General features: G+C 41.4%; 2 protein-coding genes across 2 annotated transcripts; both read right to left on the bottom strand.

Annotated features, from left to right (window-relative positions):
- Positions 1-1,789: 1,789 nt before the first annotated feature.
- LOC141434541 (splicing factor 1-like) lies at positions 1,790-13,478 on the bottom strand. Its single transcript, XM_074096963.1, is given in 12 exon segments — positions 1,790-1,914; positions 1,917-1,970; positions 1,973-2,057; positions 2,665-2,775; positions 2,978-3,150; positions 3,801-3,952; positions 5,595-5,670; positions 6,697-6,843; positions 8,736-8,946; positions 11,834-11,966; positions 12,840-12,938; positions 13,077-13,478. Coding segments are annotated over 12 exon segments (1,566 nt in total). The 5' UTR covers positions 13,277-13,478.
- Positions 13,479-16,188: 2,710 nt separating this feature from the next.
- On the bottom strand, positions 16,189-18,810 carry His2Av (Histone H2A variant). Its single transcript, XM_074096949.1, has 5 exons — positions 18,702-18,810; positions 18,481-18,558; positions 18,187-18,300; positions 17,535-17,735; positions 16,189-16,770 (listed from the first exon to the last, which is right to left on the bottom strand). The coding sequence occupies exons 1-4, from the start codon at positions 18,702-18,704 to the stop codon at positions 17,541-17,543; spliced, it is 390 nt and encodes a 129-aa protein (XP_073953050.1). The 5' UTR covers positions 18,705-18,810; the 3' UTR covers positions 16,189-16,770; positions 17,535-17,540.
- Positions 18,811-19,088: the final 278 nt, after the last annotated feature.

The raw sequence follows: 19,088 nt of genomic DNA, 5'->3' as shown, positions 1-19,088 counted from the left end.
ACAGCTGACTTTGACACGAGCAAAAAACCATACCGAAGATATTTATAGTGAAGGCAGGGCTACGTAAAGATTAAAAAAAAAAAACTGGAAAATTTATTTTCAGGATTTGTATTTAAAAATCCTCTAAATTAGCAACAATAAATTAACAATAAATATGAAAAAAAATAGGATGATTAACATAATTATGACTTTTTGCACACATAAACATGCGATTCGGAAATGGCGGGAAAACAAAATCTCGCTTTTATTTTTTTTCCTGCTAATTTGCTGTCACTGCTGCCAATTTTTTTTTAATTATCGATTAGGCCATTTTTGTCTTTGATTTGTCAAGGTGGCCAACATAACGCGTCTAATCCGTCTATCAGCAGCTCAACAACTAGCAGACTGCTAGCAAGTGTGAATCATACTTCTTGACAACCGTCTATTAAGCTTAATCAGTCTGCTAAGTAACAGACCGATCAAACCTCAATTAAGGTTTTTATGAATAAGGCTGTATATCCAGTTTAAAGTGATGTGCGTACCCATAGGAGCGGGCATGATGGCGCGCCGGGCTGCTGTCCCTGGAACAGCCCGCCGAAGCGCCGCGCGCCGCCCCCGCCTCCGCCGCCGCCCCCGCCCCGCCCCCGCCCGCGCCGCGCCAGCGGCGCCTCGCCCAGCTCCGCCATCAGAGACATGTACTCCTCGTCGATCTTGGCCTGGAACACAACTCGGATATAAATGCGGCTCGATGACACATACGAATTGGCAAAGGCGGATACTTCGCCTGTGTACTGGAAATTACTTCTACTTTTAATTTGTTGATACATTTTTGCAGACTATCTGCGAAAATGGAACAAAAATATCGTACTGTGATATTCTTCTAGAAGGAAAACCCTAGGTTCTTTCACTTAAATTCATCAATTTATTAATTCATAGTACTCGATATATTTTTATGGTTTCATATGTCTATGAGAAACTCATATTATCATAATCTGTCTGACTGCGCGCAGCTCAGCTTAGAAACTGTTTTAATTCTGGGAGCAGTTAAATAATTTACCTACAAGCAGTTACCCCATTATATTATAAATGCGAAAGCTTGTAAGTCTGTTTGTTTATTTGTAACCTCAACACGTCTCAACCGCAGCCCGATTTAGATGAAATTCGGTATACAGACAGTTTGTCTCGGGGAAGGACATATGATAGTTTTTATCCCGAAAAATTGCATAGTTTCCGCGGATAGACGATTTTTTTAAAGACGCTATTTTAAAGTCTGGTTTAGACTTGCCAGAAAAACCTTCCCAGTCGCATCATGCTGCGAGATCGCAAAGCCAACGAGTTTGTTTGTAGCGGTCAATCGAGCGCCGCAATGTAATGCAACTTGTACGATTTTTCTTGCAAGTCTAAACTGGACTTAAAAAGGAACCATTATCTGTATCAGTTCGCGTATCCTCCTGAAGCCCACCATATAAATATTTTGAAAAAAAAATTATAAAGCAATTAGAATCCAATTGTTTCGAGAATAAAGTCAAACTGCCGTCAAACTGGCATGGTGTAAAACAATAGAAAAACAAAAGAGTTTTTACTTTGTTACATTGTCATAGACTCCTAATTCCCTTGATGTTATTGTGTACATTCACATTGGCCGCACGGCACGAGGGTATCACACACAGCTCTTTTATGGATATCACTCGATCATATTGCATGAGTTCGGCGAGTGTGTTAAGCCAAGTTTAGGAGTGCTATAAATATCGTGCGAGTCGCGTTAGAGGGCCGCTTGAGACGTGACGTAGTGTAGTGTAGATGTACCTTGTCAGGCGGGGTGCTGGGGCGCGTGTCCGGGTCGCCTGGCGCGGCAGTCCTTGGCGATGTGTCCGGCGCCGCCGCACGCGCTGCAGACGACGCTGCTGGTGACGTTGGGCTTGTCGGGACAGAGCAGGTGCGGTGGTCGGCGGCGGCGCAGTTGGCGCAGCGCGGCGCGTCGCTCTCCCTGAGGTCCCGTTGAGCTGCGCCAGCTCCCGCAGCTGCATGCGCCGCAGGTCGTTCTGCCCCTCCGGCACCTCCACGCCCTGACGGATCACCTGCGCAAACGTACGACACGTCACACGACAGCTGACAGCTGACACACCACGTGCCCGCTTTCGATCCGATGGTACCGCGTGTCGCGCGAACTTATCAGTTTATAACTTACTACATAAAAACCTTCAACGAAAATTATATTAATGTTAAAAAGACAAACACATATGAATATAGTTTCATTTACAACAATTTCTGTATCAACATCAGGCCAGCCAGATTACCAATTCTGTCTCATTGTGGCTCATGAACAGAATTCACGTCAAAGTTCTGATCGGCGATACTGTCAAATTGTTGCTCAACCAAGCATTACCGTGTCTGGTCGATAGCGTCAACGAGTGGCCATCAATAAGTTTCTAGTTAGAAAGAAAAAGCTCGATAGTTCTGTCACCCGTGTGGCTCGAATAGTTCTGTCACCCGAGTTGGCTTGATAGTTCTGTCACCCGTGTGTGGCTCGATAGTTCTGTCACCGAGTGTGGCTCGATAGTTCTGTCACCCGAGTGTGGCTCGATAGTTCTGTCACCCGTGTGTGGCTCGATAGTTCTGTCACCCGTGTGTGGCTCGATAGTTCTGTCACCCGTGTGTGGCTCGATAGTTCTGTGCCCCACTGACCTCCTTTATCTTGTCGAGCGCCTTGCGCACGCAGTCCGCGCTGGTGGCCGTGATGTACGCGTGCAGCGGCTCGTCCTCGCCCGGCAGCGGCTGCCCGTCCTTGCGCCCCACCTTCACGAACAATTATGTATGTACTTTACGACTATTACATCACAATTATACACCAAATGTCGAATGTCTCGTCCCCTGCGAAGGGAGCGCGGATGTTGTACGGGGCGGTTGCTTTCAACGGCTTTAGTAAGCTCTTGCTTTAGAAGAGCAATTCAAAGAGGCGGTGCACAATACGATCAAGAAGGTGTGATGGTGGCTGCACCTTGCCCTCCTTGACGGAGCCCTTCCCGCGGATGATGATCTTGGCGCCGGTCTCCTTCTCCATGGCCTTGAGCGTGTTCCCGCGCGGCCCGATCAGCAGCCCCACGAAGTTGATGTCGGGGTGCTGCTCCTGGGGGATCATCACCTTATCGTGCACGCGGATTATCGGCGGCTGCAACACACACCTCACATTTTTTACCCACAGCGGAATGAGTATATTCGTTTTAAAATAAGATTGTTTGTTTGTGTGTAAACGATTTTTTTGACTTCGTAGACCCCTGAAAGTTTATATGGAGCACTTTGGGTATCAAATATAAAAAGAGGTCGACAAGTTCATAAAAAAGAAACTAGATTATGCAGTCGAACATTATAATATTGGTTGGCAGTCTGCATCACACTTAGGCGGGTTCAGGAAGCGCACAGTCAAGTGTTTCAAACAGAAGCGGATAATCAAATCAGCATTTTTCACCGCACTTCAACCAAAATTTCGAGCGTCGATTTAGAATGGGCTAATTATTAGCTTTAATTTCATTCCTCCGCCATTTTTTTTTGCAGACGCCATATTGAACCTGCTCCCTGGAGCTTATTGCGGGAAGAACAGTATTGGAGGAGTTTCTTATTTACGTGCAGAAACTTGTTTCAGCCATATGCTGGAAAGCCGGGAGAGGAGCATGCATTCTCTGCGGGGTGCTTGGGTCAGTCTTTTTTGTTCATCCCCATTGGTTTCTTCCTTGACTGACCCTATAATTCTGTACCGTGTTTAGGTCAGTGTGTGTGTGTGTGTGTGTGTGTGTGTGTGTGTGTGTGTAGTGCGTGTACGTACTTGTAGTCAGGCGGCGGTTTGAAGTCTGGGTTGATGGTCTGCATGCGCGTGACGAGGCGGTGGCGCTCCTCCTCCAGCTTGCGGCGCGTGCGGTACTCGCGCGTGTTCAGCCGCTTGCCGTCCGTCGAGTAGATCGGCTCCGGCGACGGCGACCTGCCCGTCACACACCGCGCTGTACCGGGCCGCTCCCACCACCCCCCACCCACCACCCGCGCACAACACACCAAACAAGGCTTCGCGTGCTCCACGTTCGATTGTCGCGACTTTCATCATCATCCCAGCCTATATTCGTGTCCCTTTGCCGGGCACAGGCCTCCTCTCAGAATGAGAGGGCTTGGGCCGTAGTTCCCACGCTGGTCTGGTGCGTTTTGGGAACTCCTCGCGATATTTTGATAAATAAAAAATAAATGTGATAACAGACATCGTGAAGCAGATTACGCATTTAACAATACATTTATTTTTATTTTAGGCGTATGGGTATTCCTTAACATCTTTAGTTTGACGAATTCCGTTAACTTTTTACTCGATAAAAAGGCCAATTTTTAGACAATTCACCTGGAGCACACAAAAATGATCGCTGCGGAATGTGCAGTTACGCTGGATTTATTTAACTTTCATTGTGCACGCGTGGTCGGGAGCTCGGGATACGCGAGGGTGGCAGTCGTCGATCAAATCACAATGTGGCTGAAGGGAATAAACAGTAAGCTCCTCTACTTGCACGTTTCGAATAAATAATTAGTGCAAACTTGAACTTTACTGTGCAAACAGATACTTATTTACTTTTATTCACTTCAAGATATTTAGCAAAGAGGCAGACAGCATTTGCCTTTTTACAGTTTTGAGTGAGGTCCTGACGAAATAATCGTGTACAGCCTAACATGGTTGTGGATGTTGTCGCTACCGCTAGACTAGTGGTCACTGGTCATGTTAATGTGCGGGATGTGTCGGGCGCCGCGCCGCCTAATGAGCTAAGTGCTGAGCGTGCGGCCCGCCCGCCCCTACACCTAAACCGCGTCCTAACACCCTGAGAAGGAAATGTTTCATTATATTCGATTAAACCTGCAATTTAAATTACAAAGTTAACCCTGAAAATAATTAGATTAGAAAGAAATTAATGATTAACTTCCTGTTGCTGAAAAGAGTGATTATTAATGAACCATTAGTTTGTATGTTTGTCTGTCGGTTCACCTGCAACATGACAAGCTGGCATTAGTGGCCGTGCGCCGGCTGGCACCTACTGCTTTGTTTAATTATTTTTTTAGAACGTATATCATTAATATTTAATATTCTTATTCTATCTACCAGCAATAATTACAGGGGAAGTCGTCTGTCGACGCGACTCAAATTCAGCTACAATTACATTGAATATTTGAGAGTGAGAACATATTGTTATCGGATCATTTGCTAATGAATCTAAATGTCATGGAAGTGCTAGATCGAGACAAGTATTAGATCAGCTCTGATTAGAGAAACCGCGGAAGTTCGTCGGCCGTCTAACATCTGTCCTGGAAACAGAACGACGTAATTATGCACTCATTGTAATCGTTTTGTAAAGAAAAATGTTTGAAAAAGCTCATTCGTCGCGAAGGCGGATCCGAGTCTGAATAAATAAATGCTAACGTCGTTATCCACAATCCGAGTATTCTTATAAGAAAAATTAGGTCATGGATAGCGTAGCACTCGGTACACGATCAGGTATCTGGGACGTTCGGATCGGCCTTCGCCGGGTCACCTTATGAGGCGCATACAACCGGCAGCCAAGGCGGCGGCGGCGGCGGCGGTTGGCGATGGTTACCTCTCGTCGATGTTGGCGGGGATGCCGAGGTCTCCGGAGCGCAGCTTGCGGCTGACCTCCTCGATCTGCAGCTGCACTGCAAGGGAAGGGGTTAGCCCGCGCGCGCGGCCACACCGACGCATTAGAACACACCCGCACAACACCCCCCAACCACCCTCGCGCCACTTACCTACTCTACAACAATACTAATAGTGGTTCGGAGGGACATGACGGCCGGACGGTCCGGTAACGTCGTCGGGAACTTTGTATGCTACTGTCATTTACGCTGAAATTTAAAGTCAATTTTGATACGAGCAAAAGATTACTAGGAGTTGTCAGGACGGATACATTTGCACAGAAACTATAATCACAGCCAGATATTAATCACTTCAGTAGATATTATGGTATAGACAAACAAATAAAAAGTTGACGGATAGAGATGATATACAGTAAATAATTCTCTCAATCAATATTTGTGGTTTTAAACATGGAAGACAATGTTTTTCAACAGTTGACAGAAACATGTATAATTAAACAATATGAAAAAAAAACAACAGTCAGTATAGAACACAAACATATAAGACAGGGTATACCCTAACATTAAATTTCAACAACAAATTCAATAAAACAAACCAATCTAGATTTTCAAACTCACAGATTGACTGCAAACATTAAAAAAGTCAATATCACTATGAACAGGTCTACTATTTTTCGTTCGACTGTATTAAAAATCATCCGGATTTTTAAATGCACAGACCGATATATCATTCGAAAACTAGTATATTAATTTAGTAACGACCAGTCATCTGTTTAAAAATCTGGCTCGGTTAAAGGTGCGGACATACATACTATTAAAACCCGACGCCACGCCGCGCTTGCGACACTTATATTTATTATTATTATGGTCAGTTGCTAATACAAATATGCGTCGGACGACGCGGCGTAACGTCGCGTTTTAGTAGTATGTCTCCGCCTTTAGAGATAACGAGTAACGGGTAACGAGTTTTACGAGTAGTAAAATATAGACAGCGACACGGGTGTAATACAATACAAGAAGTGTGTCGTGTCGCGTGGTGTGTGGTAGTCAGTGGTCAGTGGTCAGTGGTCAGTAGTCAGTACTCACGTAGGTACTGTTCCTCCTGCTGGGGCGTGAGCGTGGAGGGCAGCGCGGTGGGCAGGCCGGGGATGAAGGTCTTGTCGTGCTCGCCGCCCGTCCAGCGCGTGCGCCGCCGCCGCGCGCGTCGCTCCGCCGCCGTCTCGCCCGGCGGGCCTGCCGCACACACACACACACACACACACCTCAATACCTGCTTCTATTGTAATGGCCGGTACACATTATTCCAGTAGTATGACACTGCGGTGCTCGATCGATCTTGTGCAACTCGTTTGGATTGTGACCCCGCAATGTGTCGCTACTGCCTACTCGTGCCGATTTTACTGGAATAATGTGAACCGGGCATAAGCGCTCGACTTCTTTGCGAATGCCGACGATAATTAAGCATCTATTTACTATCATAGGCGAAACAGTTCCTTCACAGTTTAATATGTAATATCACTGGGTCATTTTAACATTGGAAATCTCAAAGGGTTAAGTTTTTTGGATTAAATTATAAATTTCAATAAAGCGTTTTAATAAAACTGAGTATTTCTTACCATAAATTTGCCATTTATCTATAACACATATTTATCACAATTACGAACCATCAAGCTCGGGGCTTGTGTCACCACTCATTGATAATTTTTCTGTGACAGATTCAGTGATGGTGTCTCTGCTTGTTGTATTAAAAGAAACAGAGAAGGCATCACATTTATCTGTCACAAAAAAAACATCGATAAGTAGTGAGACAGGCCTTAATAAATTAAATTATTTACTAAAGGTTATCTTGGTGTAAAAATAATAATTATGTTTTTGACCAAAATCAACAATTCTTTTTCCATCCATTTCAACTACAAAGTTTATAGATTAGGCTTTGGTTGGACCTTTGAAGGCATATTGTCTGCTTTATAAAACATATATGGAATTGTTTCAGTAAAGCAGATGTCTATTTTAAATAGGGTAGACATTTTAAACTAAGTTTTTATTTTTAATACAGTGGATAATAGTTCCAATGGCATGGAGTGAACATTTTGTGTAGTGAGAGAGCTCGCCTCAGGTGTTCATGTGCTTTGGGCTTATAACTTCTAAATTGCATTTTACCTTTTTATCAATATTCCCAGATCTCAGAACATCTTGGTCTCAAAATACCTAAATCGCAGAATGCCTAATTTTGTTTTCTTTTAACACCGGAATCTTAATATGGCTGAATTTCAAAATACCTTAGCCTCATAATACCTAAACTTCAAAATCACTTTCATGGCAAAACAACATATGCTTAAAACTACCAAAAGTTAACATACCTAAATTTGTATGTTGAACAGGAAATATATCAACATCAAATTTCTCAAACACCACCTGTGAAAAAAAATTAGGCATTTTGCCTTTTGGGTGTTTTCGGTTTGAGTTGTTTTAATATTTTGTAGTTTCTGTCATTCGGTATTTGAATGAATTGTGCATTTCAATCTTTAGGTATTTAGAGAATATGACATTTTTTTAAGTCAAAGTCATAATGAATTTCGTTCATTTTAATACAAGAGACAATTTGACATTTTAGATATTATGAGCCCATGGTAATTTGAAAATTAGGGGTATTAGTGAATAAGGTATTATGAAATTTAGTGGTTTTAAGCCCAAAGCGTTCATGTACAGTCGCCTGAATTAATATCTGCCACAGCAGAACGTGCAACAATATCTGACACATCCTACTGGCCCTAGAAATAGAGTAAGTACTTAGTATAGAGCAAGAGCAGCGGTTTTCAGTTTTTTGGTGATGGAGCCCTATTATAGGCAAAAACAACTACATAATTGAATGGGAGATTGTACTTTGCCACCTTACGGTACACTTTAAGTTACTACTTTTAACTATTTGCAGTCTTTTTGCGGTACCCCCGCAGAATCTTCACGGAGCGTCAGAGTCCGTGGAGCACACTTTGAGAATGGCTGGTACAGAGAATGCACGCTTTGTCGTGTCAGATATTGGTGCTGCCGTTACTGTACGGTTGTTGTTTGCTTGTCACGTGGGCAGGGCAAGGGCAGTGTGTGTGGTGTGTGTGGTGCGGTGTTACCTTGTCCGTCGTCCTTGTCGTCGTCGGGGTGGTAGTCGTGGGCGGCGGGCGCGGGCTTGTCGCGGTAGCGCGCCTCGGAGCGCGCCTGCATGAGCTCCAGCTTCTGCTGCACGGAGGTGGGCGGCGGGATGGCCGTGGCCGCCGACAGCGCCGCCGCCGCCGCCGCCGCCGGCTGCACCGGCGCCGCGATGCGACGCGCCGCCACGAACGTCTGACACCACATCTCACAACCTCAATCTATTTCAATTTGCATATTGATTGTTGCCAAAAAAATATACACATTGTACACATGTAGCATAATGTCACTCAACCCCTCGTATGCGGGTCACCTGATGTGAAGTAATCACCGCCGCCCATAGACACCTACCTGCCAACACGTATCACAGGTGCGTCGCCGGCCCTTTGAGAGACTGATAGACTCGTTTTTTACTCGCTTTGTGCTGAATTCTAGTTTTAATAACCACAAATTCTGCTGATTAAAAAAAAACAGAATGATAGCCTTACATTTGACACAGATGCGTGTCTCATCTCAAGCATACGAGGGGTTGCACTAGTCCCACTGCAGCGCAGCGAGTAACGAGAAGTGTCTTGTAGTATGACAGTCGCTCGGAAAAACCAGTACAATTTACATATTAAAAACACTTCTCGCTGGCGGTGAAACTAGTGTCTTACACATTGTATTTTCTAATAGTACCTTATTGCCATAATAAGCTGGTAACATGGTAATAAATATGTATATATATTTTTTTACTTACCGTAGTTAGTTAACAAAGCAATTGTGTGTTAGATATTTAATCTAATTATTCACGTTGTCTAATCGCAATGAAGCAAGTTGACGTGAGAACCAAATACATTTTAAGCAGAGGCGTCTTCGGAAAGTTATATGCAAATAACGTTACATTAATAAAGTTATGTATAATATAATAATAATAATTAAGTAGAATGGACCACATGCCACCCCTCATACAAACAATCCTAAATGTTTTGAATTAATCAAATTAAAAATATAGGTAAGTATGAACAATTTTGTACCTGTTAAGGGGCTCCTAGACGGGCCATATTTTCACTGCAATATGTGGCCGGCAACTATTGGTGTCCCTGTCTAACATGTGAGTAAGAGAGGGACACCAATAGTTGCCGGCCACAAATTGCAGTGAAAATATGGCCCGTCTACGAGCCGCTTTACAATCTAATGAAAATAAGAAATAAAACGAGTATTCTTACCATGTAGTTGACATATTTCTACAACACAATATTAATGGCCATCAATTCATTATGATCATGAGTATTTATTATGAGTCATTCCAGTAAATGAAAAAAAAAACACTTGCAAAAGATGTAGGTACCTGGCACTCATTGTTATTATGCTGAAATCATTACAAATTCATATTTACTATTTTTCTTAGAGCAACGCGGGCTTCCTACGGTAGGGAGTAGCCATTCGCCGCGTTCCCCTCTGTCAAAGTACAGGCCTAACTGGGCATACGAATTTTATAAAACAAGGCGCGCTCGGATTTCAAACTACTAGACCGAACCGAGTCGCGCGAGTGAACGCTAAAGTGCTAAAAATGCCGAATTGTTCAGTTTTCTGCTGTAAAAAGTGATCTGGGACATCAAGCTTGCAAAAAGATGGTGTTACATTTCACATGTAAGTAAATTGTTATCGTATTATTGCTATTGATTACATTTACAGAGAAGCGTGAGAGGCGGGAAACCGGTGGATGCAAGTGGCGAGTTGTCGTTCATTGTGGCGTTCTAAGGGGGAGGCCTTTGTCCAGCAGTGGACGTCTTCCGGCTGATGATGATGATGATTACATTTAAACAACAAAGTCGTACATTATTGCCCGATTCGTTTACCAACATCGAGTCCGCTAATTCGTACAAATTTCGGATGGTCAAGCGATAAATCCGACTTTTCGCCGATGAACAAATGAAAAAGTGATCTTACTGTCAATGTGTGAGTTTTGAGTCATGTGTACACGAATTATTAGTGTATAGTTGGATTATTTATGTGTTAACGTCGTCATTACAGTCAGGTGGCAGTTTTATTTTTGCATGTAAGTGTGCGGAACTGCACTTGTGTGCACATTTCCCAATGCAACAAACGCCAGAACTGTTTTAACCTTTTAACAGCCACTACGTTTTCATTCGTACGTGCCCGTATCGCCACCTACATCGAAACTATATGACATTTTGTCTTAATTATAATACTGCGGCGAAATGAGCTGGATAATTTTTGTCTTATAATTCAGACAATGGCGGTTAAAGGGTTAAAGGTAATCTACCGCTAAGGCTACTCCCTTCCGGTAGGAAACCTGAGTTGCTCTAAGACTATTTCCCAAATACTTTCATGCTGAATCTATTCATCTTTGGCAGGCAACAAGTGCTCCAACCAGAAGTACCTAGCAGATTGTTAATTAAAATTTATACTCAAAATATAGGAATGTTATGAATGTAAGTAGGTAATTTTAAAATTATCTAAAACTAGCTTCATAATATAACACAACTTCAAATACATAGAAATAATAAAAATTTGTTAGTTTTTTTTAATTGACTGGATGGCAAACAAGCAAATGGGTCTCCTGATGGTAAGAGATCACCACCGACCATAAACATCTGCACCACCAGGGATATTGCAGACGCGTTGCCAACCTAAGGGCCTAAGATGGGATACCTCGCGTGCCAGTAATTTCACTGGCCGTCTTTTCTATCTCATAAGAATTCTGTAACATCCCACCTTAGTGATCCTCAGGGAATATGTCCTGCCAATTTTCAAGACTCTAGAGCCAGTGATTTAGGCTGTGCTTTGTTTATCAGTGTTACACACATTATACTCTTTTGTAGGTATAAAATGGATGGACCCGTGAAACTACGTAAGTACTCTACTGAGGTGGTGTTTCCCAATTATTGACTTGTGAAACCTTCCTTTGTTTTTGTTCACTACCTCCTTTGAGATCATTTTCTTTCTAGTGCTGTCCCTTTTACTAAGTAACATCACGGTTAGTACCCTGTGAAAGCAGACTGGGGCCTGTCAGCTACATTAAGAAGGTGCAAGTGGCAGATAGTGTCGCAACAGTAGGGCAGTGTCTGGGCAGTACCTGGGCGACGGCGGCGGCGGCGAGGATGGCGGCGTGCGCGGCGGGGTTGGCGGCGGTGGCGCCGGCCACAGCGCGCGCCGTCGCCTTCGTCGTGGTGCCCACCATCTGGTCCAGCAGCGCTATCGTACCATCCCTGCACGCACCAAACACCATCATATTAATAAACACAACATCTACATACATCAAACAGCAAAAGTTCTTATACTTTGGATTTACAGATTATAGTCAAACTCATTGTAACTGTTGGTAAATTTCTTAATATTTTCCTATAATTTTTATTTATTTTAAATTGCAGATTATTGTCACTATAACAAGTTTTTACCTTCTAACTGAAGTATTTAAAATCCTTGTTGACAATCCCTAGTTGATGACTTGTTTGATTTAAAGATTCAAAGAATTTATTTGCTCAGAATACAATTAAAATGAAATAATGTCAAAAATGCCAAAAAAAAATAATAAATACAAAATTCAGATCTATTGTCAAAAAGACATAATACTTAAGGCATATTATTAAGTTAATGATTATATCATGGACAGGGATATTTGGAAATAATTCCGATCCGCATTAGCGCTCCCTTCAAATAGCGAACCTACTGTGTTAAAAATAAAGTTGTGTGAAATACTTGTGATTTATAGATATCATTTAATAATATTGTAAATCTGTTTAAAAATATATATGTCATTGAGTTTCTTGCCGGATTCTTTTCAACAGAGGTTTTTCCAAACCGGTGGTAGTTTTTTTTTTACATTCATAAGTGCTTGTTATAGCCTAAATTGAATAAAGATATTTTGACTTTGACTGAATTACAAAATAATAATAATAATAATATAACCAATAACAGTCAAATATTTATTATTTCTGCTTTATTTTTTAGTTTTGACACTCCCTAGCAGAGGAATTTTGTTAATAATGTCTTTCAGTAAAGGTTTTGTTTGTGCTATATTTATTTCATGAGGGATTGAAGGGCATGATCAGTGGAGCAACAGTATAGCTGGCCTGGCTCACCTGTCCTTGGACTTGCGGCCGCGGCTGTGGCTGCGGCTGCGGCTGCGGCGCTTCTCCTTGTGCCGGTCACGGCTCCGCGCGCGCTCACCATCCTTGTCTCTGTAACATATGTGCACAAGCCAGTGAACAACTAAACATCTATCATGTATCCAATGTCACGTAATTTCAGCAGGTGATGTACACAGTCCCGTAGACAATGTGAGGTGCCAGCAGCAGCTCGCTGAGTCACAGCCTCACCTCTTGGAGCGGTGGCGATCCCTGTCGCGGTCGCGGCCGCGGTCCCGGTCGCGCTCGCGGTCCCTGTCTTTGTCCCGGTCGCGGTCGCGGTCGCGGTCGCGCTCCCGGTCCCGGTCCCGGCCCTTGTCGCGTTCGCGATCCTTGTGGCGATCACGATCTCGAGAACGCGAACGACTCCTATCACGGTGCCGCGAACTCATGACTAATCAATTAAATTATGAAGATATTGCACTATTAATGTCATAAACACGCTAATTATTAGAATATTGTCCTTTTCTCTTAGCAATTCACAAATGCAGAAACACGTTACTTTACTTTCACACTATGCATAATTAAAATAAAACTAACACTAACACAACAATTTGCGAAGTACTCAAAATGGCGACTTTGAATGAATGTTGCCAACTTTTTTTGGCTACCCATGGTGATAAGCAGGGCTACTACAAAACTCGAAGTTCGTATCGTACCGTCCCTCTCGCTCTCAGCTCAGCTCTCTTTCGTCAGAGAGACCGCCTGACACGAACTTCGAGTTTATAGAATCGTAGTAGCCCTGAAGGTAGCCCCCCTGATACCGACCATGAAACATCCAAATAAAAATGTGTAAAGCGAAGCATGATTGGTTCGACGTAAAACTATTAGATTAGCCGCACAGCTTTTTATATTGGTGGTTGGCTTATCACTAACTGTTGTTTATAAACTTTACCAATAGAAAAACCATCATAAAAGAAATATTTCTCCGTTGAAAGGGGTTAGACACTCCGTAGTTTAGGTACGTTCGGCCGGAGCGCCTAATCATTAGGCGCACGGCAATGGGTTGCCGTTCGGCTCGCACGCTGGATGCGTCGCGCGTGTTTTGTGTAGGTACCTACTTATTTCATTTTGCAACAATGACTTCGAAACGATTTAATCCGTCTGAGTTATACTGTTGTGTTTACGGATGTTTAATTAATTAAAAAGAAGATAAAGGAATCGGAATTATCATTTCTCAACATTCCGAAAGATGTTGAAAGGTCGTTCTATTTACTTCTCTAATTTCCTAAGTCCCTGCCTAGTAATAGTTTCGTATGTTTGTAGTTATCTACTGATAAAATTCTGTAATTGGTTGGTCAGAAATAATATTAAGACATGATTTCGCCAATACGGAAATCTGTAGTAGGCAAAGGTAGTTATGTTATCATTGTCATGCTTTGTTGTTATATAGGTATGTTAAGGAATATTTACTTGTTTATTAACTTGTCCTCTCCCAGAGGCACAAATTTGTGCCCAAATTCCTTTGATCCTGTTATCCTGGGAGATGACAGTTTACCCACTGTTATCTTTATTCATCGGCGAGTGGGAACCCTGTGCTCTTGCCGCCAAACCAGCAGGGCTACTCCGAAACTCGAAGTTCGTGTCGTGCGGTCCCTTTGACACTTATACTACGATATATGATTTTAATACGAGAGCGAGAGGGACCGCACGACACGATCTTCGAGTTTCGGAGTAGCCCTGCAGTTTCGATTCAACGATGCCCAACGGATTATGAACGCTCGTGTCACATGATAAGTTTCAATTTTGCGTGCAAGTCGTAAGAGTAGGTAATGATTTATACCTAAACTTGACTTTTGTTCGAGAGAGCCTTCTGTACGGTAGTACTATTGCTTATTGTGCTTCTAGCTAGCTACCAGTTGTAGCGGAAAATCTACGAATCTGGCAACACTAGGTTGAATAGCTGCTGTCAACGTCACGTATGTGTCACTTCGTCACGTAAATCACGTTTTGTTTTCCCTAAGGCCAAGAAAATCACATCTATACCTGTTAATTTTAACCCCCGACCCGACGCAAAAAAGGGGTCTTGTAAGTTTGTACGCTATGTCTCTGTGGCACCATAGCTCTTAAATGGGTGGACCGATTTGAATGTGTTTTTTTATTTTATGGAAAGCAGGTTTTCTAGCGATGGTTCTTAGATATGTTTTATCAAAATCGGTTCAGCCGTGAGATATTGAACTTTGAAGTGACAAAGTCGGGGGTTTTCTAACTTTTTGTTGGTTAGGTTAGCTTATCTTAAGGTCCGAAACACCTCACTAAATCGCTGACACACATTTACATACTAAATTTATTGCACGTATAATGAACTAGCTTATGCCCGCGACTTCGTCTGCGCGGATCTAGGTTATCACGCGGTGGCGCCCTCTACCGGAATAAAAGGCATTCTATGCTGATCTTGCTTTGGGTTTTTAACCCCCGACACAAAAAGAGGGGCGTTATAAGTTTGACCGCCATGTGTGTCTGTCTGTGACACCATAGCTCTAGTCTAGGTCAACTCTAGGTGGACAGATTTGAATGCGGTTTTTTTTTTTTTATTTGAAATCAGGTTTTCTAGCAATGGTTCTTAGACATGTTTCGTCATCAAATTCGGTTCAATGTGTCGATGTAAAAGCGTAACAGACGGACAGTTACTTTCGTATTTATAATATAAGTAGGGATTTCCAAGCAGTGGCAATGCAGGACTGTTGACGTTGGCAAGATATGGGTAAGGTCCTATACCTAGTGCCATCCACAAAGAAGAGTGATTTTGTCAAAATTAGTTAGAACCACGGCACGCGTCATCGTGAATGACTGGGCTGTTCTTATAGTTGTGAAAATAAAGTTATCCTAAATATTATCCGTGATTTGATACTATATTATATATTTTGTTATGATATGAAACAACAAAGTTGGAAAACTCCCGACTTTTTCACTTCAAAGTTCAATACCTAAAAAAAGGCTAAACCGATTTTGATGAAACATTGAAATAAAAAAAAAAACGCTTTCTTATCGGTCCACCCGTTTGAGAGCTACGGTGCCACAGACACAGCAATCAAGCTTATAACACCACTCTCTTTTGCGTCAGGGTTAATAAAATTACGTAAGACAGTCTTGATCTTAATAAATCTTACGTGTTCCTATCAAAATTCCGTGATATTTTTCAATTGAATTCTGCTCCCTTTTCTCATTGTCATTGGCACAATCGTTGTTCTATCCGAACTAGTATATAGCAAAAAAAAAAAACTTACATGCCTTAAATTGGGAGTAGGGGATCAAAATAGACAAAATTGTCCTTATGTATGTAGGGTCGTAAGCATAAAAAAACTTTGAGAGGGGACCAGTAAACGATTTTCGTGCTTCCTCAATATATTTTAAAGAACAAAATACATTTCTTACATCTTGTAACAGTTCAATCATTACCAAAATTACAATTTAGAACAATGTTTTTCTATTGCTAATACAATCATGTCCTTATGAAAATACAAATCAAGTTGGTACAGAATAGTAACAACACTTCAGCTTATCTTAGTTAAAAATGCAATCATTGAATCAAAATTATGTTGCACCAATCCCAACACGCTGAAACCTTGACCGGGCTGTTACAGAGCTGTGAAACTGGCAGCAAATAATTTTATCTCTAAAATAGTTGAACACATTTGTCCAGAGTAAAAAATATCCCATGAATGAACAGAAACTTAATTACTAATACAAACATATTCAAATCTTCTTATTTCTAAATCTTAAACTAAGCTTAGTCCGGTACAAGAATCCTCAGAAGTCACTCCACTGTCCACATCACTAGTTGTTAACAATGTTTACCAATTCTGCTGAGAAGTTAATTTTACAATGTTGCCGCCATGCCCGGAGACTTGTCAAATGCAGTATGAACTTTATTACGAGTGGATACCTGAAAACAAGTTTAATGTGTAAATGTAACTATCATTAAATGAAAATTTTGATGTCAATAAGGTTTGTTATTTATGAAAAAAAAAAGCTACCCTCTTAACTATTAACTAACCAATAATCACTCAATTGCTTTTGGTACCTAAAGCTACCTCTTATTTTGTGATATGAATAGAGTTCAACTCAAAATTCTTATTGTTATTTATTTATGAAAAAAAAGTCAACCTCTAAACTTGAAAAATAAGTCACAGCAAATATGTAACAATTAGCAAGGACATATGATTTTATTTATTTTATTAAAAACGTTTTTCAATAAAAAGACTGGTCAAGATTGTTTACCTTATTTCTAATCCTAAAAAAACAAAGTATAGTGAAGAGGTAATTATCTTTGAAGTTCTCCAATTGATTTTGTGAGAGTATTGCTTACACTGTAACAGGGTTATGTCATGACAACTAGATTATCTTCAGTCACACATTTCAAAGTGAGAACCAGGGTAAACATTCAGGGTTTTTGTTGTTAGTGTTTTTTCGTCATTACCGTTTCAGCAAGTGTTATGAAGAGAGATGATGCTCAGGGTTATAGTTTTATGAAAACTAAGTTGGTACTGTACTGATGCTAAATCATGCATTATCAAAATTATTGCAACTTGTACTTTCATTGTGGTAATAAATACGAGATGGTAATGATGATTAACTGACTTGACAAAACGCTTAGATATTCCTCCACCTACCATTCCCCTTACAAAAGTAAATGCATTATTTTCATACCTATAATTAAACTGGTGCTCCGGGGCCACCTTTCTTGCCAATGAGTGATTTGTGTATGTGTGGGATGACACCACCACCAGCAATAGTGGCTTTGATCAAACTGTCCAGCTCTTCATCTCCTCGGATGGCCAGCTGCAAATGCCTGGGAGTGATGCGCTTCACCTTCAGATCCTTGGAAGCATTTCCTGCCAACTCGAGCACCTGCGTAATACAGCTTCATTACAATCTCTGTATTTGCATAGTAATAAATAATCCTACTAATAAATAATACGTTAGAATCTAATTCACCTCCCAAAATTTAGATGAAAGATCTAAAACATGAAAAAAAGTTGATTCTTCCAAATACTAAACGGTGTCATGAATAAATGTACCGATTTTTCTTCGTCTAAATATGTAAATAACAAAAAATTGAATACAGTAATCCAAACAATACAACAATTTTCCCGCCAAAACAAATAAGACTTCTGACGACTTAGAAAAATATACAAAAATGCAGTCATTAAATTGTACAAAATAGAAACAACCGTACAATTATCTTACTGGAAAAATAGCACTCCTATTCAGGAACACACACAACTGAATTATAATTATGGTTTGGCGCTAAGCCGCCATATTGACAAGAGGCGTCGTTTACTGAATTACTGAATCTTACCTCGGCCGTAAGATATTCCAGGATGGCCGCAGAATAAACAGCAGCTGTAGCTCCGACACGACCATGGCTTGTCGTTCTATTTTTCAGATGTCTATGTATTCTTCCCACGGGAAACTAAAAACACAAGTCATTGATACATTTTCTCTATCGATTTCTGTATACGAAGTTGAGCGCCGCCATACTAGCGAGGTCATGCGTATTATTCAATATTGAAAAATATTTTTACGTTGAGAATTTCCTCATGAAGTAGAGTTTATAATTCACCAATTAAATTATAATAACTAATCTACATACCTGGAGACCAGCTCTCGCTGATCGGGATACGGCTTTCGCCTTGGCTTTGCCAGAATCTTTGCCCGCTTTACCACCAGCCTAAAAATCACGAAAAATCCTATTAAATTTAGTCGTATTTGGCTGAAACTTCGCCAGTAGATAGATAACACCATAATTCACCGAATCGCACAACAAAATCACCACAAATTCGACTATTTTTCACGAATTCTTGCAAAACTCACCATTTTGAAACGTGTAACACAATCACCACAGTCGTGAACAACCAACACAGGAAAGGCGCCAAATCAACTAATAACGGAAAAGAAAGATGGCAGCGCTGCCTGCGCCTAGCGAAGCGTCCAGAATGGCCAACTGCAGGCGCCCGGAAGTGACGCAAATAAACAAAATGGGTTTTCGTTCAGAAATCTAAAATCTAATAGATTACATTTTAAATGCTATACGTCATATGAAATTGGATAATTAGATAGAATTTGGCTTGAACGATAAGAAAAGGACAAGAACCATATATACTTTTTTAATTTCTAGCTAAATGTTTCTTTTCTAGTGTGGCCAGGGTCCAATTGCATAATAAAGTACAAGCTAATAATAGTATTAGTGAATTTCAATAC

Source organism: Choristoneura fumiferana, chromosome 13, assembly GCF_025370935.1.
Source record: "Choristoneura fumiferana chromosome 13, NRCan_CFum_1, whole genome shotgun sequence".
Classification (NCBI taxonomy): domain Eukaryota; kingdom Metazoa; phylum Arthropoda; class Insecta; order Lepidoptera; family Tortricidae; genus Choristoneura; species Choristoneura fumiferana.
Note: the sequence above shows the minus strand (reverse complement) of the source record. Positions and strands in the feature narration are given on the sequence as shown.